This window comes from Phocoena sinus, chromosome 9, assembly GCF_008692025.1.
Source record: "Phocoena sinus isolate mPhoSin1 chromosome 9, mPhoSin1.pri, whole genome shotgun sequence".
NCBI classification, from domain to species: Eukaryota; Metazoa; Chordata; class Mammalia; order Artiodactyla; family Phocoenidae; genus Phocoena; species Phocoena sinus.
The window spans coordinates 13,370,499-13,397,701 of record NC_045771.1 but is presented as its reverse complement, the minus strand read 5'-3'; the positions used below and the strand labels follow the sequence as shown (position 1 = coordinate 13,397,701).

Sequence of the window (27,203 nt, the reverse complement as noted above, 5' to 3'; positions counted from 1 at the left end):
GCCTATTCCCACTACTCTTTTTCTTTCTTTCTTTTTAAAATTTTTTTGGCTGTACTGAGCGGCATGTGGGATCTTAGTTCCTCAAGCAGGGATTGAACCTGTGCCCCCTGCAGTGGAAGTTCGCAGTCCTAACCACTGGACCACCAGGAAAGTCCCCTCTTTTTTTTCTTTTAAAATGGTTCTAGTATTAGTAAAATTTTAGGTTGAGAAAAAATCATTTTCCTACAACTTCTGCCACTGGATTCCCTGTTCTGCTCTCTGCAATGAAACAATTAAGTTTATATCCTCTTGAACGTAACAGCCTTCTATGGACCCAAATATTCTCAGTTCTGTTGACTATTTTCTCCCTAAGTTACAGTTCCAGAATCCTTCCCACCTAAGTTGTCCTTGCCTGGACATGTTCTAGTTTGTTAATTTTCCTCAAGTTCCAGGGCTTGATACAATCTCTAAATGTGTTCTGATAAGCTTAGAATTTTGAGAGCATTGTCTCCATAAGTGGAAGTATTACTTCTCGTGATCAGAACACTGTATTTCCATTAATTCACTCTAGGATTAATATTTCTATCAGCTGTACTATGTAATATTGCATACTACTTAAAAGAATACAGTTAAAGACAAAATATACTCAGACAAACTTTGTTTTATTCATTTTAAGTAAGTCTGTAAAGCTAACAGTGGCTGCCACTGGAAAACACAAGTTGATCAAGATAACTTCTCTGGAAAACGTGATTCACACAAGCTCACCTGAGTACTCCTACTTCATTTTTGAAGGCCTGTAACTGCTGAGGTGTGGGTGCTGTCACATTCAACATTTTCACTGCCACATCACCTAAAAGGTAATTGCCATTCCAAATGTCATTCCAATTTTTAAAATTTAAAAATATAAAAAAACTAGGGTATTTTTACTAATTACCACAGCCTTAAAACTTTACCATTATAAAACTGCAAATAAATTATACCTTAACTTCCTAAACTGCATTAATTTTCTAAGGATAAAAACTAAACTAACAATAATATTCCTATACTAGTATTTCAAAATACCAATCCAAAAAAAAACAGCCAATCTCATTTTTCCCCTGGAAATTTAGTTTAACCAATTAAACACCCATGATATTTTCCTAGTTATTTAACAAAACTAAATTAGACGCATTCACTAACTGAATGTTAAAACTGCAATAGACAGGCCCAATGCAACTTGGCTAAAATAGAAAACTGCAGACTTCTTTATCAGAGTATTTAACATCTTTTCAAATCCATGGATCACTTGTTGCTTTTTACTTAGGAAAATTATTAAAAAAACACAAAACTGCATGTGAAACAGGTACAATTCTTACACGTTGCCAAAGGGTGTATAAATTGGTACAACCACTTGAAACACTGTTGGCAGTACCTACTACGGTCCCCACAATTCTTTCCTAGGTATATACCAACTAACTTGGACACATGTTCACCAAACGACAGGTACTAAGAATACTCATAGAAGCAGCATCCATAATTGCCCCAAACTGGAAACTATTCAAATGCTCATCACACAGTAGATAGTCATGCTACAGTCACACAATGAACACTATATAGAGAATGAATAACCTACAACTACATACAATAATATAGATGAATCTTATAAACAATATTGAGTAAAAAGGACCAGATACAAAGGAGTACATCCTGTATTATTTCTGTTTAGGTCAGGACAGTGGTTACCCTTGCGGGCAGAGGGCATAAGGAGGACTTCTAGAGTGCTGGTAATGTTTTGTTTATTGAACAGTGTGTTGACTTTGTGAAATTTTAGCTACTTGTACACTTATGTGTACTTTTTTGCATGTATATTTCAATATAATTAAACTAACTTACTGATTTTTCCTGATTATCAAATAAAGTGCTTATAGTAAAAAAAAAAATCAAACTTAAAATTAAAAAATTAAACATTTTGAAAGCAAAAGGAATAAAATTAAAATTTTCCATAATCATGTCACTCTGAAATGACCATTGTTAACCTATTGATGTATATACCCTACTAGGCTTTTATATGTATGCAGCATAAATATTTATAAATATATATGAAAAAGGCAACCTAAAAAGATATATACTAAAATACTGACAGTCATTTAAAAAATTATGTTATATGTATTTATATGTAGCATCATAATATGGGATATTATATGTGCTGCTTTTAAAATATACTACATACACTTTTCCGTAAAATAGACATCTACCATACCATTTTAATTTCTATATAATCATATATGGAGGTTATCAATTTATTTATTCCTTCCTCTGTTAATGAGCACTTAAGTTATTTCCATTTTTCATTAATATCAAATCTCTAATGAATATACTTGCACACACATCTGTTTGTTCCTGTTCTACAAATGGAATTGTTGGCTCTATATACATATTGCCAAACTGCCCTCCAGAAAATTCATAGCAATTTATGTTTCCACCAGCAGCATTACAATCACAACTCTAAATATAATCAATTTAAAAAAAAACCTTTGTCCATTTGATTGTCTTTTCAAAGAAATATAAGTCACTCGAGAGGCAATAATGATTTCTATTTTTTGAATTTGTAGTTCTTTCACAACTAGTGAGACTAAACATTTTTTGTATGTTTACTGCCCACTCTTTCCTTTGGTAAGCACTCTTTTTATAAGTTTACTTGTGGTTTATAATACAAATAAAATTACCAGCAGAAAGACTTATAAAAATAAAAAATCTTGGGGACTAGCTCATCTGGAGGATCATCTTTAAAAATTATTACTGTAGTATAATGATTAAACTTCTGGCTGCTGTGAATCCAGTTTTTATTTCCCATAATTTCTGTTATAAACCTTTGGAGGACTCTTGCATCTGATCAAAATTAGCTTAATGATGCAAACAGTGAATACTCCCTTTGATATATTTTTACAAAAGTTATTATATTCTATTATTATAATTTGTGACAAGGTCACCGTATTACATACATACCATGCCACTTTCCCTTGTAGACTGTCCCAAATGACCCGGATCCAATTCTTTGTCCCACTGTGATCTGCCCATCAGGAATCTCCCAATCGTCACTTGAATCCCGTCTACCAAGTGTTTTCTTGATAAAAATAGTGCAAAAGTCAAGCCAAGGCAAACAAAAAAGGAACATCTTATGCTTCACACTAAGTACGTTTCCCTATTCCTGAAAGGGACGTAAGTTAGGAAGAGAGCAAGAACTTCGGAAAAAACCCCACACTCTAGAGGAATAATAGAAGGATGATTCTTACAATATAGAACTTAAGTTTAAGACCTAAGTCAGTATTAGGGTGGAAACAGTTTATTAAAAAATAAAAATTATTTATTGGGTATGAGCAGAAATGTTACTATTATTAAATTTTATTATTAAAATCAATAAAATAAAGCAGCTTTTTTATCATTTGGAAGACTACTAGGAGCAAGATAAGTGCTATACATTTGTGACTAGTTTTGGCTCCAAAGGCCAAAAAGTTAACATACTATGGCTGCTGATAATCTAATTACTTTCTCCCTGTCAGTGCTAAATTTCCTCATATATCTTATCTGACCCAATCTCTCTCTTAAAAAAAATTATCAACATATACAATCACTTTGGGATGATAAAGGACCCACATATCCAACATATACTATTGCTAAAATGATTAGTTTTTAATATAGATTTAATTTACAGCAGATAGCTAATTTTTCATTAGGGAAGAATGTCCTTTGGTAGATATTTGTATTTCAGACCAACTCTTTAGAACATACATGCCTAATCATGCCTCCTAAAATACTAGCTTACTCTCTTTCCATAGTTTAGAAACAACACTATTCTTGCTCTTCCAAAACTGCCTTTTACTCAATTATATTACAGGTGAGAGCAAAAATGAGTGTTGTGTTTTGTTTTTAAGCAAAAAACTATCAGCTCTTAAATTTATTTGATTATGGGAATTCTGTGTCAAATATGGACATATATGCCACTAGATATCATATATCTAAAAGGTGACATTACATTTGGCTATGACTTCTAAGAAGACAGAACTTAGAGGAAAAAAGATATCATATACTCTCACCATTCGATTCCTGTCTTCTGAGGATGAAGATGACTTCCTTTCTCGCTGAGGTCCTGGAGATTTCTGTAATGCTTTCACATTAGTGAGTGAGCCAGGTAATGAGGCAGGGGGCGTGGCAGATAAACCTGCGGTTGATCCTAAGTTAGTGAAAGGAAAAATATATCTATTAAATGAGGATCAAGTATATTAGCTTATTGGGGGCAGAGGGTAGAGGGAGATTTAGACTTATTTTAAAAATTCAGTATATGTTCTAATACCATTTGGAAAGGACAGGCAAAAAAGGAGCCTCATTTGGTGACTAGCTTTAAATTAAAAAACTATAATTTCTTTCAGCTTTATACTTTTAGCTTTCTGGTCAATTTAATGACCTTTAAAACGTCTGATTACAGATATATACTTTGTTTATTGGTGCAGAGTCTAGGAGAAAAATAATCTTTTTAAAATAAGAGATAAACACTAAAAAATACTCCCAAGTTTTTTCTTTGATCAAAAAACAAGAAGCAAAATCAACTTAAAAGCGAATAAAAAAAATAAACTTTTAATTATGTTACCTTAACAGCCTATCAATTAAAAAAAAGATAGAAATTCCCCAAATGGAAACATATTCTGATAATGGCCATAATGTTGACATTACTTGGCTCTTTCATATTAGCCACTGAAATTTTAAAAAATCCTATACTACATACTATACTATTTAAGAGTGAGAGATACTGGTCACTTTCATTGGTTCCTGGAGGCTTATTTTGCTAAACAAAGATGAAATTTTACCTGCATAACAAAGTTAATGCAAACAAAGCCAAGCAGGTTTCTCAAGACTTTCTGAAAAACCTCTGCCTATAAAATGAGGCCAAGGTTAGTGCTGTGGCCTCTTAGCCAAGTTACTACAAATGGAAAAATTTTATCAGCCAAATGAGTCCAAGGGGTACAAATACACTCTTTGAAAATGGACTCAGTTGGCAGGGTTGCATACCTTTGTGATGGACATTTTTCCAAATGCTGATTGAGCAAAAATCTCAATTCATGTACAGAAAGCACCTGGTTCAGAGGGGTTCAGAGCAATGACTCCTAGTGGGGCATGAGTATAGCTAAGTAGGACTGAGATGCTAGGTAATGTTTGCACATACAGAACAAAAAGACTTCAATTTTTTAAAAAAGTAGATAACTATTCTCTAGTTAAAAAGTCACTATCTTTCAAAGAACAAGGATCAGAATACTAATGGCAACATTTAAATGTTAAAACTGTGTAGAACTTTTCTCATTACTACACCACATATGTCATCATGTGGAATTTCCATGACCTCACATGCAATTTTCTAAAAGAAAATGGTATCTGGAATGTCTATTAATTAGAGCACAATCCATATTCTGCCTTCCACTGATAATTTTCAACATCATAAAGCCTTAACTGCTTACCCAGGCTTCACAATTCTGATCTACTCGGTGCTGTATTGTATCACTTACTTTAATTACACTACTCAGTACTCTATAACTTCCAGCCCATTCCATGGATTTTCTGAGAAAGTTGGGCTGAGAGAGCAAAAATCTGAAATGCCACCATTACATTCAGAATAAGTTAAAAGACACTAACTAGGAAAAGCCAGTAAATATAATTCATTGAAAATATTTACAGCAAGATACCCATCTAAATTTTGACTTAAATTTTTAAAAATCAGTTTAACCAGTAATTAAAGGATGGAAAAGATAAAATGGATGAGTGAAATTATACTGCTAACTTTTTCCTCACATGAGGGCATAACTGAAAGTATAAATCCTAATTTTCTGAAGTAGCTAAAATACCCCAAATATATTACAGATCTTCTTTCTTAGTGAATATAACAAGGTTATAACAAGGTTCCCTACCTTTGATATAAAATATACATGTCCTACGTTTTAAAAAAAAGGACACATATTACAGAAGAATAAAGCAAAAAGTCTAGTAAGAACTCATAATAGGGATTTCCACTTTTTTTAAAAACCAAAAAAATTGATAACCATTATTAGCAGCCATCAAGGTTATCACCTAAATGGATTAAAGTAAAATAAATTCAACTTGAAGAAGCCCCTCCCCACATTATTTACTGTCACCCACCAAGTTTAAGAAATAATCAAGACCAAAAAGTAAGTAATATAACAAAAAACAAGATGGAAATCTCAACTCAGAATTTTCTTGCTTTTAAAAATTTATGACAGACAGCATACAGAAAGCTTGTGGTAGTGAGTATGTGTGAGAAGCACATTCAGAGCATTCCAGCCAGGCCAAGCAGAAATTTAGTACTGAAAACTCTCACACTTACAAACACACACTGTGAGGGTGAGGCACAAACAGTATCTGTTGTTTATATTTAGTTTGCTTTGGGTGAAAACAAGAAAGAAGAGCCCAACTACCTCTGAACACTGGGCCAGGCTCAAAATCAAACACTATTTCACTGGGGACAGAATGTAGGAGGGGACTGGGAGTCCGGGATTGGTATTTCCGAAGACAGCGCATCAGCTGGTTCAAAGGGGCTGTTAGAAGAAAAAGAGAGGGGCAGGCAAACACAGGAAGACAGACACACAGAAGAAATGAAAGAAGTCACGGGGAATAAATGAGTTGAAGCCTGCTTCACAAAATAATTCTGGATGTCTAAAAAATCTGCTTATTTTCATAAAATTCCAATGATTCTTTATAAAGTGATTCACAAAAAGGATAAGAAATGACATTTGATTTTTGGTACTAAGCAGGCAATTTTTATGACTAAGTTAACTCTGTGATGCTAACATGATGGCAACATTTAAATGCTGGATGTATTGGGCAAAATTATCAAAAGCCACAGCTATTAAGACATATGAAAGTCATACTGGCAGCAACATTAATTGGTGGGTTCATGGAACAACAAACAGGAAAAAAAAAAACTTTTATAACTATGTGCTATAGTAAATACTAAGTCCAGAGTACATAATGCAGGCTTATTATTTTGGTAGGTCCACAGGTATATATAAATATTACAACAAAAGATGGTTTACTCAATGTTTATTCAACATAAAGTATCTTTGAGTCTGGGCTTAGATATTTTGAATATAAAGCAGGTCACAGTGAAGAGACCAACTCTAAACAAGATATGCAGGTATTGTAGGGCTTCCTTATTAAATAGAAGACAGCTGAAGAGGTAAGCATAAAGGACCACCTGGAAGAAAACGTCAAGACAGTTTCAAACACCATCTCTTAGAAAAATCTTATGGTGGTAAAATCTTATTTAAAAAGTATTTTCTAAAGTAATGTTTTGCTATGCTCCCAATTTTCACTGTGTGCTAGAGTGAACATCTGATGAAAATTCTGTAAGAAATCTCAATTCAGTTTCTCATTTGCTTATTTTATTTACTGGACTAGTAAAAGGAGAACTAGGCTTTTCTATTAGGGGTCCATGCTATAAAGTATATATTCCAAAGCCTTCTAGAAAGCTGAAGGGAAGTGGCTGACAATGTCTAACAAACTGGCAAGTTGTAGCAGGCAACCCCAGGGATTCTCCCCAAGAATGATGTAGGGGAGTCAAGTTTTAACTGGTTGTAAGCTCAATCTTTAAGTATTAGTGGAGGTGGTAAGGAATAAAGTGGGTAAAATAATTAAGGATCTCTCCTCGATAACAACATCTAAAAAACTGTAGATAGTACATTTAAGACTCCCTTTTATGTCCTCTCTTTTTCTCTGGCTATGAATTAGTTAAAATTTTATTAGAGATAAATGATAAATACTACTGAAAAGCAAACAATTTTTGGTTTTTCTCTGCACATTTTTCTCTGTGTCTGTGTTTCATGAAAGAAGCAAATATAAAGGAGACAAGCAGCAAAGCAATTGCATTTTTCCCTGATTTTTTTTTTAAATTGAAATCACCACTTACCTCCATCACTACGAAACCCTTGGTCTCTCATCAAGTCCTACAAATAAATAATGTATATTTAATCAAAGCATATGGTAAGAAAGTAATAAAATTTTATTTTCCACTAAGCATTCACAGAAAGGTTAATTCAAAATAATACCTGCCTTATAAATTACTTCACAAAACAGAAAGAATATGGAATTAGCTAGTGAACATGATAAAATAAAAAATTTGAAGCACTCGCCAACCTAACCCTAGATTGAAGAGATTATTAGTCCTGATGAAATGTTGAAATCCATTTCAGGCCATTCAAAACCAATGGCTGCATTAATTCTTAAAAAAAAATTCTACTGGCACATATTAAGAGCCATAAAATGTTCATACCCTTTGATCCTGTAATTCCACTTCTGGGAATTTTTCCTAAGGAAATAATTCAGAAGAAAAAAATGATATGCACAAAGATGTTTAGTGCAACATTATCCATTATACTAAAAAACCAGAAATTATTTCCCTATTTTAGGCATATTGACATATTGGTTAACTATAGTGTATCAATTTAGTAAGTATTATGTAGCTACTAAAACAATTATGAAGCTTGACTCATAAAACATGTTTACAATAAAAAAGAATACAAAATTAAATGTACACTGATACAATTATAAAAATATAAATGTGTAAGGACACACTAGAAGGGGAAAAAAATTTGTCTTTATTATTAAAATACAGCTTTTTACAACACACAACGTGGGGCAGGGCAGTGGGGGAAGAGCCTACTGGCAATGCAATGCAATTTGGACCCTGACAGACAGAACTTAATCTACCCAGTATAACTTAAATATGAGGTCTCTAAATAAGTTCAAAGTCTCTTTGCAAATAGGCAGCTTTTCGTTTATAGGCTAAAACAAAGAGCACATTCTTTACAGATGTATTTCTGTCATGTTCAATGTATTATATAAAGCATTTAACATTTTCTACAGAATAATCAACAAATACTCATATCTCCAAATAAGATGCTAATGTTAGGGGTTGTGTGACTATCAATAAATATAAAAAATCATGGTGGTCTCACTAACTTTGTGTTCTTGAGAGCTTATAATGTAAGTGTAAGAAAGATATACACACATAGAAATTATATGATATAAGAATAAGGGCTAAAGAAAACAATAAAAAAGGTGCCAAAGTTGCTTAGTTAATTGCCAAATAAATAGCATGGGTGAAAAGATTCTTCATGCTACGTAAGTTCAAAGGATAAATAAATAACTACAGAACTTGGCCATTGGTGAAGCATTTGAAGAAGATGATCTATGTGTTGGGGTTTGAGGGGCAGACAGGAATGCAGAAAAGAAAAGCAGAGGAGGACTTCCCTGGTGGTCCAGTGGTTAGGACTCTGCGCTTTCACTGCCGTAGTCCGGGTTCAATCCCTGGTCGGGGAACTAAGATCCTGCAAGCTGAGAGGCGTGGCAAAAAAAAAAAAAAAAGTCTTCTAGACAACCTACTGCTAATAACCACCATAAACTTATATTTTCCAATCTCAAATATGTTCTTAAAGCTCCCTGACAATCTTTATCTATGCGACCTAGGTTAAATAGGATCTTCTAGTATTCCAATACTGGCTATTTCAAACTTTTTGCCAATCTCCTATGGGGTTCCTTTCTTACTTATATCTCTTCCCTTTTTTAGCATGACAGAGAAAACAGAAGCTATCAAAGAACATTCTGTTCTGCCTCTATATCTACAAACATTTGTATAATAATATTAGCTATAATTTTTGAATTCTTATTTTGTGCCAAGAACAATAAGCATTTTCAAATCACAAGGGGTAGACACTATAGGCCTCAAGGTTAAGTCATCTGCCCATGGTCATACTGCCTGTAAAGAGCTGCGGAGCTAGTTATGCTCATCTTTAATTCCTCATAGCCTCTGAGGAACATCACTTCCAAGTTCAAGAAATTTTACTACCTCAGTTATTCTTTCTTGTTATTTTTAACCTCTCTCTTCACTTGCTTCTTCCCCTGAAGATACAAATATGCTCAAGTCTCTGCTTCAATCTATGGCCCTTTCATCATTCCTTTATAGCCAAGCTTCTCAAAATTGGCACTTAATCCCACATCTTTACCTGGTTTTGCTATCCTCCAACAGTCCTCTAAAACAGCTCTCAATGAAGTAAAAATGACATTGTAATTGCCCAATTCAATAGTCATTTCCAGTCCTTATCTCATTTGAGTCTCAATGGCAACTGACATCAACTACTTAAGCATTCTTGAAGTTCCCTTTTCTCCCTTTAGCTTCTGTAACACTACTTTCTCTTATTTATTTGAAGCTAAAGTTAGGAAGAGAAGCCTAAAATGGAGACAGAGAATGACAGTCTCTGTATCTCAAATGTTGATGTTTACTGGGGTTGCATGTACCCTCTTTTCAGTTTACATATAGTCTTTGAGTAATATCACTTACATCCATGACTTTAACTGACAAAAATAGGCTAATTATTTCTAAATCTGTATCTCTACTCAAGGTCCTTATTTCAACTGCTACTGCACTTCTAAACAAGGAAAGTTCCACAGACATCTTAAAGTCAAGATGTCCAAAATAAAAGTTAACGTTTTCATTTCTACAAACCCTGTTCTTCTTCCTTTGGCATTTCCTATCTTAATGGATAGAATAAATACTATCTATCCACCTAAGCCAGACAACTCTAGGCATTATCTTTTTTTTTTTAATTACCATTTCTTATTTATTTTTGGCTGCGTTGAGTCTTCTTTGCTGTGTGCAGGCTTTCTCTAGTTGTGGTGAGAGGGGGCTACTCTTTGTTGCAGTGCATGGGCTTCTCACTGCGGTGGCTTCTCTTGTTGCAGAGCACGGGCTCTAGGTGCGTGGGCTTCAGAAGTTGTGGCACGCGGGCTCAGCAGTTGTGACTCGTGGGCTCTAGAGCATAGGCTCTGCAGTTGTGGTGCACAGGCTTAGCTGCTCTGCGGCATGCAGGATCTTCCCAGACCAGGGATCGAACCCGTGTCCCCTGCATTGGCAGGCGGATTCTTAACCACTATGCCACCAGGGAAGTCCCTAGGCATTATCTTTTATTACCTCTCATCTCTTTCGCTTCTCTCCTCTACTACTATATAGAACAGTGATTGAGATAAAAAAGAAAGGTCAGGTTTTACCCCATTTCAATCATTTATCACCTGTGTGATCTGGGGTTTCTTGATATCTCTAAATCTAATTTTCTTAACAGTAAAATAAGGAAAATACTACTACTTAACTCACAAGTGTTTGTGAGGAAAGAATAAAAAAATTTATGTAAAGTACCTAGCACATAGTAAGCATTAACAGTAGCCATTTACAGTATCCATCCTAACAATCGTGCCTATCAAATCTCTCACTAATTCAAAAGAACTTTCTAAAGTAAAGAGCTGATCACTTTCTTTCCCACTCAGTTTATTGGACCCCCTATTACCAACTACTATAGTGACCTCAGAATAATAACATAATGTCTTTCAGTGTGGACTCTACCTACTTAGTTTCATCCTCTACCATTATCCACCCTTTTCCTGAACCCTAAACTCCTACAATACCAACTATTCATTACAACCCACATAAAGGTACTTCTATATTTCTGCACATACCATTTCCTTAACAAATGCCCTTCCTTCTTAAAACCCCCACCAAGTACACTGAATAAACTCCAACTCCTTCCTATTCATCTGCTACAGTCTGGCTTAAATGTTGTCCTTTCTCTGCTAAACATTACTAGATTTAACCAGGTAGGGTTTATCATCCCCTTCTATAAACTATCACTGTATATTTTGTGTTTATTTATTTATATGGCTGATTCATCCATTTCCATTAGACTGTGACCTCCTTGAGCGCAAAAACTGTGCTAATTCATCTTAATTCCCTATTCTGACACAGTGCCTATACCAGAGTAAATATTAAATCTGGTTTACTGGAATAATAAATGACAAATAATGACTGAAATTGAATGAAATGACTGAAAGTGAATGAAATGCTAAAAGGTTTATATTTTTCAATGGGAAGTAAATGAAAGTTTTGGAACAAAGGAACAGATGATGATAGAGGTCTTATAAAAAATTATTCTGATAACAGCAATAAAAATGGAAATGGGCAGAGAGAAATCAATGGCAGGAAATCTATTTAGGAGATTAATGTAATAAGTAGTTCAAGTGAAGAAATATGGGCCCAAATGGTAGTAGTAATAACAAATTTGAGACGTATATCAAAAGGAAAGGTGATACCTTATGACTATTTGCTTATAGGGGAAGATGAAAAAGCAAGATATAAAGATGACACTCCAAATGTTCAAGCCTAAGAGAATAGGAGAAACTTAATAACACTAAGACATAAAGAGAAATAGTCTAAAAGAACGTCAGTTTTGAAAGTAAATACAAAGGTAACAACTTTGAACATACTGACAATAGATCTAACGTAAAAATAAGATTTGATTTCTTATTTCACACAAGCTCCTTATTTCCATATTTCCCTCTCCTATTTTTTTTCCTTTGTATTCAGGTCTAGCCAGATAGAAGAAGACTTATTAGTTGAGAAAAATTGATATTAAGGCTACTTTAAATGAACCCAATAAAAATAGAGAAAAAATTTCATAGTAAAATATAGGAAGAAAGTCTGACTTGGGAATGTATCTTGAAAAATGAAATTAAGATTTATAAAAAATTTTCTTTTACATTCAACAAAACTTTAAGTTATAATTTCAACAGTATGCTAATCCTTAGAATACAGAAAAAATCAAGTTTTTATTGGTAATAATATCAAACTTATGACAGCACAAATTGAAATTCTTAATTTCATATTCATCTTTTACATCACAATCATAATCATTTTTATAAAAATTTAAAGGACTTCATCAATTCCCTCAAAGCCCTCCATCAATCCTATGATATTTAAATCATTTTCACTTGAAAAGCCTATTCTCTTGTCATCCTTATAGACTTTCTCTCTTTTACTGTTAACTGGACTAATTTAATTTTGCTGTACCCTTATTTCTCAATGACTTTATAAGATGTGAGCAGTTCTACCAAGTGACTTTTTCACTGTCTTCATAAAATCTTTTTTTTGTTGTCATATTCACAATCAATGTGCTTTATGTTTTCACTGAAATGTTGGATAGTGATGGAAAAGGGCTGGAATGCAAGCTGGTATTAAATGGGGAGGGATATGTGAGTGGAGACTAATATTAAGGGATTCTGTTAATTAGTGATTATTTTCCTGTTAGGATAATTTTTGCTTCTTTACTCAACCTTATGAGCACTCACATAAGGAATGTCGGTATAATGAGAACAACCCCTGTCCTCCAACATACACATGACCCCTCAGTAACTTCAGTATCCTGCTTACATGGGGAAACAGTTTCAAATTCCTTTTTAAATATAATTACTTTCCAAGGCAAACAAATTTGGTGGCTTTTTTGTTTTGTTGCTTATTACAGACAGAGACTGAGGATAACCCACATTTTTTATCCTAAAGTACAAATTCTGGGAGAAGTGATCCCAACCCCACCACAGCTCAGACAGCAAGGGCTCTTTATTCTCTTCAGTAACTCAGTTATTGAGATGATGTATTGATAGCTGAATGAACCAGTCCTTTTGGATTGATCCTGCGTATCTCATCTTTTTTCTCATCTCTTCCTTCTATTTTGTCCATAGCAGGGACTGGCAAAATACAATTGGCTGGCCACCTGCTTTACTCAAGTTTTACTGGAATAAAGCCTCACCTATTTGTTTAAAATGTATTATGGCTGTTTTCACACTACAGTGGCAGAGTTCAACAGCTATCATTAGAGATCACATGACACACAAGCCTAAAATATTTACTATGTGACCCTTTAAGTGTTTGTTGATTCCTGGTCTATATTATGGGAAACAGACCTCTGCTTTGTCTTCTAACCCTTTTACTAATACAAATATTTTTTGATGACCTCTTATGTTAGGTGCCAACTAATACCTAATAGTTCCTATGTTAGGAAACTATATTAGGAATGGTTTCTGCTGTCCAGGAGTTAAGGTCAAATCGAAGAAGTGACACTAATGTACATAATTAACTTATAGTGTGTAAGATAAACCGGGAAAGTAAAAAAATTCAAGAGTGACCAGCCCCAGAAGGAGACTAAAATAATTGATTTGTGCAGAGATGCAATCCAATGGTATACTCAAGAAAGTAAAGAAGGTAAAAGGTAGCTTTGCATGAGAAGTACATAAAGTAATGATTAATCCTTAAGGGTTATTTAACTCAAAGTTAAACTTTTAGATATTTAGGTAAAGATTTCAAATTGATCTAAATAGGAAATATGCAAGTGTATTCTTATTTTTTCTTTACCCCAAAATGGTCAAGTGGATTATGTGTTAAATAAATGAAGATAAGACTTTTACAGAGATGGTGTCATAAGGAAAAAAATAAGAATAACTCTATAATTTGGTGCCAGTTAAATATTTTATGTCATCAGAGAAGATGAAAAGGCTTTTCTGATTTGTAATTCATGAAAAGTCTATCACTTATAATAACTGTGATAAATGAAAGATGGCACTTATTTCTGATCTATATTATAAATGTAGCAGAAAAAATAAAGAAACACACTTGAATTTTCTAAGTTCAAGCACTGCTGGATACTTACGTCAATATTGACAGGTTCTATGGTGTTTATATGCACATTTGGAGCTGATGAGGACCGGTCTCGTTGTCCAAACTGATTTCGATGATCTTCATCTGGTCGGAAAGGCTGTGGAATTGGAATGGATTTTGAAGGAGACGGACTGGTGAGAATTGGGGGCCTGGAAAAATCAAGTGATTGGAAGATAAGATTCAGAGCAACTTTATAGAGATAATAACATAGAAAAATGGATGATATAAAGATTTTCTTGTTTTCATATACTCAAATAAAATCTTTACAATAAAGCATTAAAAATCCAGCAGTAATGGCTTTTAAAAGTGTTAGTTTAAAAAACTAATATGTGCTTGCAACTAACACTGACAAAGCTGCTTTGCTCAAGCAGACACTCCAGGGAGTATCAATGATAAGAACACTGATTCTTATCCAGAAAACTCCAGAGAAATCTACAAATGGCTAAAAATTACCTGTTGTTAATCAGCTGAAGAAACTCTTGTCCTTTAAAGTTATACAAAAATGCTCTAGGTAGGCAGTGACTTAATAATGTCTGCCAATTTTTCTACCTTTGCCATTTCTTGATAGTTGAAGTTACTAAAATGAACTTTTTATGGGAAGTATCAATATTAGGAAATTATAAATCTTTTAAAAACATACATGTGTTTTTCATGACCTAAAAGATATACCTATTGCTTTATACAAGAGTTGAATTAAAATCCTGAACAATAATAGCAAAAGATCATTTCCAATTCAAAAGATGATTCTCAATCTCTCATATTTTGAAATGTTTACTATGACCAATAATCGATACAAGACACACAGGAAAATAATATATTAAGCATTAAAGTAAATATTTGTAAAAACTGCTTTTTGATGAAACCATCAAAACAGGTGACAGAGTGACCTATTTTGGTACTGTGGATAAAAAACAAAGTCTATGATCTCTCACTGCTCCCAAAATGAACCTGGCACTCACAGAGCACATTAAAGTTTTGAGAATAGATTGTAAGCACCTGTGAGAAGTCTGTGCCCCTCAGAAGGAATATCCTAGGGAGCTAAGAAATGAGTGTCACTTGACTGACGAGGTGTGACTGTCTTAGTGAGCTCCACCAGGACCAATGAATGACTCAGTGCTAACAGCCTCTCTTCAGAGATTGGTTAATGTTGCACCCCATCTTATGCAAACTCTGTAACTAATCAGCATTATCTAGTGGTTAATAAGACAGCCAGAAAGACAATGTTGAGGGAGTAAAAAGACATTTTTAAGACGGGAGAGGGTTTAGAGAGGAATGAGAAGAAAATACAGTAGAAAAGGACTAAATAAAGGTTGAAACAGCCAAAGAAGCCAAATAGTGACAAAAAGCTTCTAAATAAAATATGTTAATAGAATCTGAACAAGAATCTGTGCTTCTTTGAAGCACACTTTTAAGGGTAGGGAAAGAAATTTTGACTTTATGTAAATGAATCCACTTAGAAGGGAAATAAAAATAATAAAGTATTATGTACTTTAAAAAACTGCTATAGGGGCTTCCCTGGTGACGCAGTGGTTGCGAGTCTGCCTCCCGATGCAGGGGACACGGGTTCATGCCCCGGTCTGGGAAGATCCACATGCCGCGGAGCGGCTGGGCCCATGAGCCATGGCCGCTGAGCCTGCGCTCCGAAACGGGAGAGGCCACAACAGTGAGAGGCCCGCGTACCGCAAAAATAAATAAATAAATAAAAACTGCTATAAACCAATGAGAATTATAGGTAAGGCTGATGGAACTGGCCTTTAAGAAAATTAGCATGTTCTACTGGTCCTTTTTATTCTGATAATTGAGAAATTTTTAGTCTGTGACAAAGCTGTCTGTATTTTTGCTTTAGACAGCCAATAAAAGCCACTGGCAAGGGATATGGGGAGCAGGTAAAAAGAACGTAGAAGTGACAATATTAGCTTTTAAAAAGTTTTGGAAAGTGCACTCACTTTTTAAACACTACTTACAGGTGATTTAAAGTCTCAAAGCAGTAACATACTTTAAGTTAGAACTTAAAAGTGGAAAAAGCCTGAATTTACTACAACTGAATAGGGTAGTCTAATTAACACAACTGATCTGGTGTACTGACAGCAAGTCATTCTTGAAACCTACTGAATTAAAACTATGACAGCAACATGTAGTACACAATAAGTCAGAAATATGTATGCAAAGGACACTGGTCTTTAAGTAAGAAAAGCAAAAACCTGGATTAAATCTAATATATTTTATTAGCAAATCTAAAGAAAATGGGTACACTAGAAGATGAAGATATGCTGCTTGTACCTCCCTTCTCCCCTTGCCCCTGTGCCCCCACCATCACCATGCTCCTACGCTCATTCAGATTCTAGAATTCTTTACAGTCCAGTTCAAATCCCACTTTCTTGATTAAATGTTGACTACCCTCTCTCACTATTCTCTCTTCTCCTGTAAACATGATATTTATCACACAGTTTAAAATAATATATTATAAATTGTAGATTATAATTATATACTATTTTAAAATCGTCGGCCATTATCTCATATGTTAATGTTACTTTTCTAAATGGAAATCATATACTTCTATATCTGATATTAAAAATAAAGCAATGAGCACAAGGCAGGGACTCTAAATTATCTGTTGCTTGATTTTTTTCAAGGATGGTCCTAAAACAGTCTATGTCAGCTTTAACCCTGTGTATCTGTACCAAATGTATGTAAATTAGCTGACTGGTGTGATAAATTACCTGAAAAAAAAAATCCTTAATTTAACAATCCAAATGCTGGAAAGGTTTATAATTAGCCAAAAGTTCCAAAGAAATCAGCTCAAACAGCATGTCACTGAACAGCAGGAATCAAATCATACCCAATAGAATCGGAGGGGGGTGCAGAAGGGGATGATCCAGACGTAAGGGTAGTCTCTGCTAAGGAGGCCTCCTCCTGTGGTATTGGGTGGTGTTCAAAGAACTTGGAGACAAACAGCAAACTGTGAGGCAAAAAGAAAAACAAAACAAAAACAAACCTAACTTGTGCAAAACCCAGAAGCTTCATATACCAGAATACCTTAAAGAATTAACAAAAATGTCGGAGATCAAATTCCATTTTCAGGAAGGACTGTTAAATTCAATTAGTTGTATTTTTGCCTAAAGGCTTACTGTAAAAAAATTATATTGTACTTTTCAAAGGCAAGCTCAGAATCTAAAACTAATTGCTCTATACAGCAAATTTCTACATAGTAGAGGGGAAAAATCATGCTTTATGGTTAAGGAATTAGAAAATGTATCTACTGCTAAAAATTAGGTTATATCATTATGATATACTTTAAAGTACAGAGTTGAATTCCCTCTACTCAAGTAATCAAAAAAAGTAATAAGATTTTACTAGCAGCAGTAACAACACAAAAAAAGATTAAAATAGACTCAATCTATTGAGAGAGGGAGTAGGGGGAAGAGAGGGACTAGGGGGAAGAGAGGGAGGAAGAGAAGGGGGGGAGGGAGAGAGACAGAGAGAGAGACAGACAGACAGACAGACAGACAGGCACACTAACTTTGAGAGAGAGAGAGCACTTAATTTACAAAATTGCTGACAGAACCAGATTCCCCAATCTGCAGTCTAAAAATATAATGGTTAATTTAATTGAAACACCCACAAACCATCTAAAAGTGATTTCTATGGGCAAGGGATCTTTATTAATTAAAAGAGAATATAAAACATAAATGAAATGTACAGCAAACCAGAATTATAATTTGAGAGAGAAGTATTGGCTATACTACATATTACTCTCTAGCCACACTTCAAAAAGTTCCCTGTAACAACTCTTCTGTACAGAAAACTTTCACAGACTCTAAGACATACTAGTTTCACATTAAGAAAAGTTAAATGTAAAGTGGAAGACAGAAAAGAAAAATTTTTTGATTACTTACTCAAGTTGGTCATAATTAACACACATCAGTGGAACCTCTGTACTACAACGCTGGTGAAATTTATAACCACATGTTTGACAGCGGAACCCCTGGAAAAGCAGCTTTCGACAGAAGTCACAAAATGCTAAGGTGAAAAAAGTTTTCCGTACCTGCAAAGTAAAACATCGTAGAGGATTTCAAAAACTAGTCAGAATCTTTTTAGAAATCAACTTATTTACTCTTTTTTTTTTCTTGCGGTACGCGGGCCTCTCACTGCTGTGGCCTCTCCCGTTATGGAGCACAGGCTCCGGACGCGCAGGCTCAGCGGCCATGGCTCACAGGCCCAGCCGCCCTGCGGCATGTAGGATCTTCCCGGACCGGGGCACGAACCCATGTCCCCTGCATCGGCAGGTGGACTCTCAACCACTGCGCCACCAGGGAAGCCCAACTTATTTACTCTTGATTAAAATAACAAATCTTTAATATGCTTACATCATGAGAACTGACTTAAACACTAAGATACTAAAATGAAAACCGGTGGATTCAAGATAACAGATGGACTACATGTATTTTTCTCCCACCCACTAACCAATTAAACTCGTTAAGTCAAGAAGATGGAAAATAAATAAAAGACTAACTAATATTAAGCTTTACTACATAAAAGTAAAAGCAGAGATGACAGGAGCAGGAAGAAACAGAGGTGAAAGACAGAATAAGGGTACACTTCAATAACTCTACAAAGAAAGGAGTTAACAGATGCTTACTGGTGTTGACAGAACAAGAAACAATGGCATACTTAAAGTTACAAAGGTATGCAACAGAGGAACCAAAAAACCCACAAAAAACAAAAATGCTTCAGAGGAGCAGTGAAAAGAGGAGGAAGGTTGTAACGTTACAAATAATCTAATTCCCTATGGAACTGGCCATAAGTAAATGTCTAAAACTGATAAAATAAGAAATTGTAGCTTAAAGTTATTATTTAGTAATATGAAAATAATCACGAGAAGAGCTTGAAACAGAAACCATTGAAAGTTAAGAATGATTTCCTCTCAGATAGCCTCATCCACCAGAGGGCAGACAGCAGAAGCAAGAAGAACTACAATCCTGCAGCCTGTGGAACAAAAACCACATTCACAGAAAGACAGACAAGATGAAAAGGCAGAGGGCTATGTACCAGATGAAGGAACAAGATAAAACCCCAGAAAAACAACTAAATGAAGTGGACATAGGCAACCTTTCAGAAAAAGAATTCAGAATAATGATAGTGAAGATGACCCAGGACCTCAGAAAAAGAATGGAGGTAAAGATTGAGAAGATGTAAAAAATGTTTAACAAAGATGTAGAAGAATTAAAGAACAGAGACGAACAATACAATAACTGAAATGGAAAATACACTAGAAGGAATCAATAGCAGAGTAACTGAGGCAGAAGAACGTATAAGTGATCTGGAAGACAGAATGGTGGAATTCACTGCTGCAGAACAGAATAAAGAAAAAAGAATGAAAAGAAATGAAGACAGCCTAAGAGACCTCTGGGACAACATTAAACCCAACAACATTCACATTATAGAGGTCCCAGAAGGAGAAGAGCGAGAGAAAGGACCAGAGAAAATATTTGAAGAGATTACAGCTGAAAACTTCCCTAACATGGGAAAGGAAATAGCCACCCAAGTCCAGGAAGCTCAGAGAGTCCCATACAGGATAAACCCAAGGAGAAACACGCCAAGACACATAGTAATCAAATTGGCAAAAATTAAAGACAAAGAAAAATTATTGAAAGCAGCAAGGGAAAAACGACAAATAACATACAAGGGAACTCCCACAAGGTTAACAGCTGATTTCTCAGCAGAAACTCTACAAGTCAGAAGGGAGCGGCATGATATACTTAAAATGATGAAAGGGAAGAACCTACAACCAAGATTACTGTACATGGCAAGGATCTCATTCAGATTCGATGGAGAAATCAAAAGCTTTACAGAGAAGCAAAAGCTAAGAGAATTCAGCACCACCAAACCAGCTCTACAACAAATGCTAAAGGAACTTCTCTAAGTGGGAAACACAAGAGAAGAAAAGGACCTACAAAAACAAACCCAAAACAATTAAGAAAATGGTAATAGGAGCATACATATCGATAATGACCTGAAACGTGAATGGATTAAATGCTCCAACCAAAAGACACAGGCTTACTGAATGGATACAAAAACAAGACCCATATATGTGCTGTCTACAGGAGACCCACTTCAGAACTAGGAACATATTCAGACTGAAAGTGAGGGGATGGAAAAAGATATTCCATGCAAATGGAAATCAAAAGAAAGCTGGAGTAGCAATAATCATATCAGATAAAATAGACTTTAAAATAAAGAATGTTACAATAGACAAGGAAGGACACTAAGTAATGATCAATGGATCAATCCAAAAAGAAGATATAACAATTATAAATATATATGCACTCAATACATAAGGCAACTGCTAACAGCTGTAAAAGAGGAAATCGACAGTAACACAATAATAGTGGGGGACTTTAACACCTCACTTACACCAATGGACAGATCATCCAAAATGAAAACTAATAAGGAAACAGAAGCTTTAATTGACACAACAGACCAGATGGATTTAATTGATATTTATAGGACAGTCTATCCAAAAACAGCAGATTACACTTTCTTCTCAAGTGAGCAAAGATATTCTAAAGGATAGACCACATCTTGGGTCACAAATCAAGCCTCAGTAAATTTAAGAAAATTGAAAACATATCAAGCACCTTTTCTGATCATAACACTATGAGATTAGTAATGAATTACAGGGAAAAAAAAGTAAAAAACACAAACACATGGAGACTAAAGTATACGTTACTAAATAACCAAGAGATCACTGAAGAAATCCAAGAGGAAATCAAAAAATACCTAGAGACAAATGACAATGAAAACACGACAATCCAAAACCTATGGGATGCAGCAAAAGCAGTTCTAAGAGGGAAGTTTACAGCTATACAAGTCTACCTCAAGAAACAAGAAAAATCTCAAATAAACAATCTAACCTTACACCTAAAGGAACTAGAGAAAGAAGAACAAACAAAACCCAAAGTTAGCAGAAGGAAAGAAATCATAAAGATCAGAGCAGAAATAGATGAAATAGAAACAAAGAGAACAATAGCAAAGATCAATAAAACTAAAAGCTGGTTCTTTGAGAAGATAAACAAAACTGATAAACCATTAGCCAGACTCTTCAAGAAAAAGAGGGGGAGGACTCAAATCAATAAAATTAGAAATGAAAAAGAAGTTACAGCAGACACCGCAGAAATACCAAGCATCCTAAGAGACTACTACAAGCAACTCTATGCCATTAAAATGGACGACCTGGAAGAAATGGACAAATTCTTAGAAAGATATAACCTTCCAAGACTGAACCAGGAAGAATTAGAATATATGAACAGACCAATCACAAGTAATGAAATTGAAACTGTGATTAAAAATCTTCCAGCAAACAGAAGCCCAGGACCAGATGGCTTCATAGGTGAATTCTATCAAACATTTAGAGAAGAGCTAACACCCATCCTTCTCAAACTCTTCCAAAAAACTGCAAAGGAACACTCCCAAACTCATTCTATGAGGCCACTATCACCCTGATACCAAAACCAGACAAAGATACTACAAAAAAAGAAAATTACAGACCAATATCACTGATGAATACAGATGCAAAAATCCTCAACAAAATACTAGCAAACAGAACCCAACAACACATTAAAAGGATCATATACCATGATCAAGTGGGATTTATCCCAGGGATGCAAGGATTCTTCAATATATGCAAATCAATCAATGTGATACACCATATTAACAAACTGAAGAATAAAAACCATATGATCATCTCATTAGATGCAGGAAAAGCTTTTGACAAAATTCAACACCCATTTATGATAAAAACTCTCCAGAAAGTGGGCATAGAGGGAACCTACCTCAATGTAATAAAGGCCATATACCACAAACCCACAGCAAACATCATTCTCAATGGTGAAAAACTGAAAGCATTTCCACTAAGATCAGGAACAAGACAAGAATGTCCACTCTCACCACTATTATTCAGCATAGTTTTGGAAGTCCTAGCCACAGCAATCAGAAGAAAAAGAAATAAAAGGAATACAAATTGGAAAAGAAGAAGTAAAACTGTCACTGTTTGCAGATGACATGATACTATACATAGAGAATCCTAAAGATGCCATCAGAAAACTAATACAGCTATTCAATGAATTTGGTAAAGTTGCAGGATACAAAATTAATGTACAGAAATCTCTTGCATTCCTGTACACTAATGATGAAAAATCTGAGAGAAATTAAGGAAACTCTTCCATTTACCATTACAACAAAAAGAATAAAATACCTAGGAATAACCTTACCCAGGGAGACAAAAGACCTGTATGCAGAAAACTATAAGAAACTCATGAAAGAAATTAAAGATGATACCAACAGATGGAGAGATACACCATGTTCTTGGACTGGAAGAATCAATATTGTGAAAATGACTCTACTACCCAAAGCAATCTACAGATTCAATGCAATCCCTATCAAATTACCAATGGCATTTTTTACAGAACTAGAACAAAAAATATTAAAATTTGTATGGAGACAGAAAAGACCCTGAATAGCCAAAGCGGTTCTGAGGGAAAAAAACGGAGCTGGAGGAATGAGACTCCCTGACTTCAGACTATACTACAAAGCTACAGTAATCAAGACAACATGGTACTGGCACAAAAACAGAAATATAGATCAGTGGAATAGGATAGAAAGCCCAGAGATAAACCCACGCACCTACGGTCAACTAATCTATGACAAAGGAAGCAAGGATATACAATGGAGAAAAGAGTCTCTTCAATAAGTGGTGCTGGGAAAACTGGACAGCTACATGTAAAAGAATGAAGTCAGAACACACCCTAACATCATACACAAAAATAAACTCAAAATGGATTAGAGACCTAAATGTAAGACTGGACACTATAAAACTCGTAGAGGAAAAATAGGAAGAACACTCTTTGACATAAATCACAGCAAGATCTTTTTTGATCCACCTCCTAGAGTAATGGAAATAAAAACAAAAATAAACAAGTGGGACCTAATAAAAAAAAAAAAGAATGATTTCCTCTGGAGAGTGGCATTAGAGGCTAACAAGGGATAGGGCAACAGGTGATTTTTTTTGTAAACCCCTCTGCACTATCTTAAAAACTATATACATTTGATTAAAATGTAATATACTTTGATTAAAATGTAAAAAAGAATTTATAAACGAAAAAACTAGTTTATAATTATATGAAAATCAGATCAACCCTACCTAAACTTGCTAACTTAGGACGAGGAAAAGGAAAATCACCTAAAAGAAGGTAAGAACTACTTTTAACAAATTATCAGTTTGTTAGAGGATTAGAAGACCTAAATGTATCTGTGAACATTCCTCTGTGTGAAACTTAAAAGGCAACGTGTAAGAACTCCATGTCAGAAGCCAAACATGGGTCACATAAACAGAACTGTGCCAGAGAAGCTCTATCTTGATAACGAACAAAACCAGAAATTGTTTAAAACTGTTTGGTTTGTATATATAAGAAGCAGAAAACATAAAAAGGATAAACAAATAACAAAATGTTAACAATGGCTATTTGAGAGTGACGAGAGCATGGGTGACTCTATTTTGTCTTTTGTTCTTTGCTGTATATTCTCAATTCATCTCAGTTTTTCAGACAGCATTAATCACACACAATAGTAAGAAAAACACATCATGATCCAGGACACACCTGTATTCATATAATAATATTACCCTAACTATACATAATGCATATCAGAATTTTCTAATCCATTCTACTGCATGTAAATGCTTTTCATGATCCATTAAATTGATTTCAACACCCACTTTATCAAACTCTTTTCAATAAACACATATTTAACATGATAAAATGTTATTAAAAATAATACTTCATCAAGAAAATTATATCTTGGCACATCATTCATTCTGGCTTTTTGAGAACATTTAGATAGCTTTAAGAGTAGCTCTTGTTTTCTTCACCTTTTTGTCTATGTATCACTTTCTAGTGGATATAAAAAAGCAACTGACTGTTTTTAGCTTTGTTCCTTTTCCATTTGTCTCTGGATATAAAAGGAATTAGAAAATCTTTAATATTTATGTGTCTACTATTTACTAAAGCAAGCATCTTTTTATATTGCTAGCATAATCTCTGGAAATTAGAGCACAGAAAAATACAAAACGTATTCACAGGAATCAGCATTTTATAGTCACTTTATCCTTTTTGCTGACTACTCATACTCTCAATCGCCTAATAATCTGCACACTTTCATGAAGCCCTAATTTCTCTTCCTTCTTTAGTCTACTTAGTTGCAGTCTTTCTTCCTGTCACTGACTTATATATGAAAACTATGTGTAACTGGTTGTTTCTGTATGTAAAAGAAGGGGGAGAAAAAGAGAGAAAAGGAAGGAGGGCAGGAGGGAGGAAAGCAGAAAGGAGAGAAAAACACCTGAGCAGGAGAAAATGTGGGTATGCATTTGAGCATAAATTGAGTAACTGACATATACCTCTATCTGTGAATGTACCTTTGTCAATAAAGGTGGGTACAGGAAGGTATATCTTTTCTTTTGGGCCACAACTTATGCTTGTTTTGGAATTCAAGACATGGATGGTAAACTCGTGAGGGCCATAGAACAGGTAATTTGCACTCATTAATTTGTAAGGTGTGGGGCTGAGGGAAGACATTAACTTTAGTGCCTATAGAAAATGGGAAGGTCTGGACACATAGCATCTGTTTTTAATCTTGTTTCTCTACCTTCCCTGCCCCCTGCCAGTTCCCAAGGATTCCTGGGATGCAGGTATATACTGAAGGAATCGCTTTTATAACAGACTATGAAACCAGGAGGCATAATCAGCCTTCCTCCAGTAGTCAACAAAAGCCAGCCCAGAGAAGCAGAGAGAGGATTTCTTTCCCTTTCTAAGCAGAACACAGGCTTCGTCTTGCCTCTCTATGACACTAAGAGCAATCATTCCAAAACACAAATCTAATCACACTGCTGCCCTGCCTATTAAAATCATTAAATTTCCAATGATTTTAGGGAAAAGTCTGAATCTTTAACATAGCTTACAAGGACTCTCATGAGCTTACTCCACCCATATACATGCTACACTCTAACAAGCCCCCTCTCCAACTTTGTATCATCCATTCTGAACTTCTTTCAAAACTGAAAAGGTAACATGCTTTCTTGCTGTTCCCTCTGTCTAGAGTACTCTTGTGTTTTTTTTAAAAATATTTATTTATTTATGGCTGTTTTGGGTCTTCGTTGCTGCACATGAGCTTTCTCTAGTTGTGGCGAGCGGGGGTTCCTCTTCGTTGCGGTGCGCAGGCTTCTCTTGCTGCAGAGTGCGGACTCAAGAGCGCAGGCTCAGTAGTTGTGCACGGGCTTAGCTGCTCCGCGGCATGTGGGATCTTCCCGGACCAGGGCTCAAACCCGTGTCCCCTGTATTGGCAGGCAGATTCTTAACCACTGCGCCACCTGGTAAGTCCCTGTCCAGAGTACTCTTCCCTCATCCATCAGGCCACAGCTTTCATATTTCTTCCTTTGGGAAAACTTCCTGACTCCTCAAAGGCCAGGTTAGGGATCTCTACTCTGTGTATCTGTAGCACTTTAAACATACACAGTAATTAAGAGTGCTTATGAAAATTTTTAATTAAATGATCTGTCTCTCTCTACTCTAAGGCAGGGATACTGTTTTCTTATTAATTGTTATATCCTCAGATCAGACAAAATATTGGCAAATGAAAAGATCTCAACAAATAGTAACTAGCAGCTCTCCAACTGTGTTGTGAAGATTTCCATACTCTGCAACTAACCTGCAGTTTGCTTTCATTACCCTCTTGTGGCAAGGACCGTCCTGCACTGCTTAAGGTTAGTAACTTAGATCTTCTTTTACCTCCTCATATCCAATTTCTAATTAAGAAGAATAAGAGTACTTTTTTTAATTCCTAAAAACTTAAATAAAAAATCTTAATTATCCTCTCAAAATTCTCCAGGTTTAAAAAAAAAAAGTCAATAGTAGTGAACTCCTTATCTCATCATTATAAAACTATCTGCCACATAGTAAATCTGATTGGCATCAGGTGTATCTTACACTCATCCAAAAGATACCTTATCTATTGAAGCACAAACCTGATCTCATTATTCACCACTAATGGAGCCTCCAAAACACTAACACCCCCCAGGAAATCAAAAGAGCCCAGCTGTACTAATCAACAAGGCACAAGGGAAAACACTTGATGCCAAAAGGGTAGCAATAACTATCCATCTAGAAAACTAAACTGTGGTCCAAAGTCCATATATAGAGAAAAGTAAGAAGTGCATTCCTGCCTTATAGATCACTCTAATCTTGGCTCCTGCCTGCTCTTTTAGAGGACAGGTTCTCAAGCTCTGGAACTGTACCCTCTACCTTATCTCTGAGGTAGAGAGGTTCCACTGTTCCAGGCCTCATGCTGGTGACACTTAGCTTAGTCTAGGTTCTGGCAAATGCAAAACCAGATAAAGGGAGAAGTATTGAAGGAGAGCTTTAACATCTATCTTTCTTCAGTCCTCAAGGAAAGCTATTCCACTTCCATTAGTCTATCTTTCAGAAACATTTACACAAGTGTGTCAAGATGTATGCAGAAAGAGTCTATTTACCATATATATAACAGATTTCTTAAAAACTTAAATGTCTGTTAAGAGGGATGGTTAAATATACTGAATTTA

General features: G+C 35.1%; 1 protein-coding gene across 4 annotated transcripts in view; it reads right to left on the bottom strand.

The window, feature by feature from the left end:
• The window catches only part of BRAF (B-Raf proto-oncogene, serine/threonine kinase), a 162,637-nt gene that overhangs the window by 44,775 nt on the left and 90,659 nt on the right, over window positions 1–27,203 (bottom strand). For 3 of the 4 annotated variants that reach the window (XR_004351379.1, XM_032642648.1, XM_032642649.1), the window contains 7 exons: window positions 18,451–18,599; window positions 17,394–17,513; window positions 14,547–14,703; window positions 7,928–7,964; window positions 4,053–4,189; window positions 2,965–3,082; window positions 745–829 (listed from right to left, as the gene is read on the bottom strand). Coding sequence is in view for 3 of the 4 variants with exons in the window: in XM_032642648.1 (XP_032498539.1) it covers window positions 745–829; window positions 2,965–3,082; window positions 4,053–4,189; window positions 7,928–7,964; window positions 14,547–14,703; window positions 17,394–17,513; window positions 18,451–18,599 (803 nt within the window). In the remaining variant the exon portion in view is untranslated. Of the gene's footprint in view, window positions 1–744; window positions 830–2,964; window positions 3,083–4,052; window positions 4,190–6,437; window positions 6,558–7,927; window positions 7,965–14,546; window positions 14,704–17,393; window positions 17,514–18,450; window positions 18,600–27,203 lie in introns of all 4 variants that reach the window. The other variant, XM_032642651.1, reaches the window with a different exon arrangement.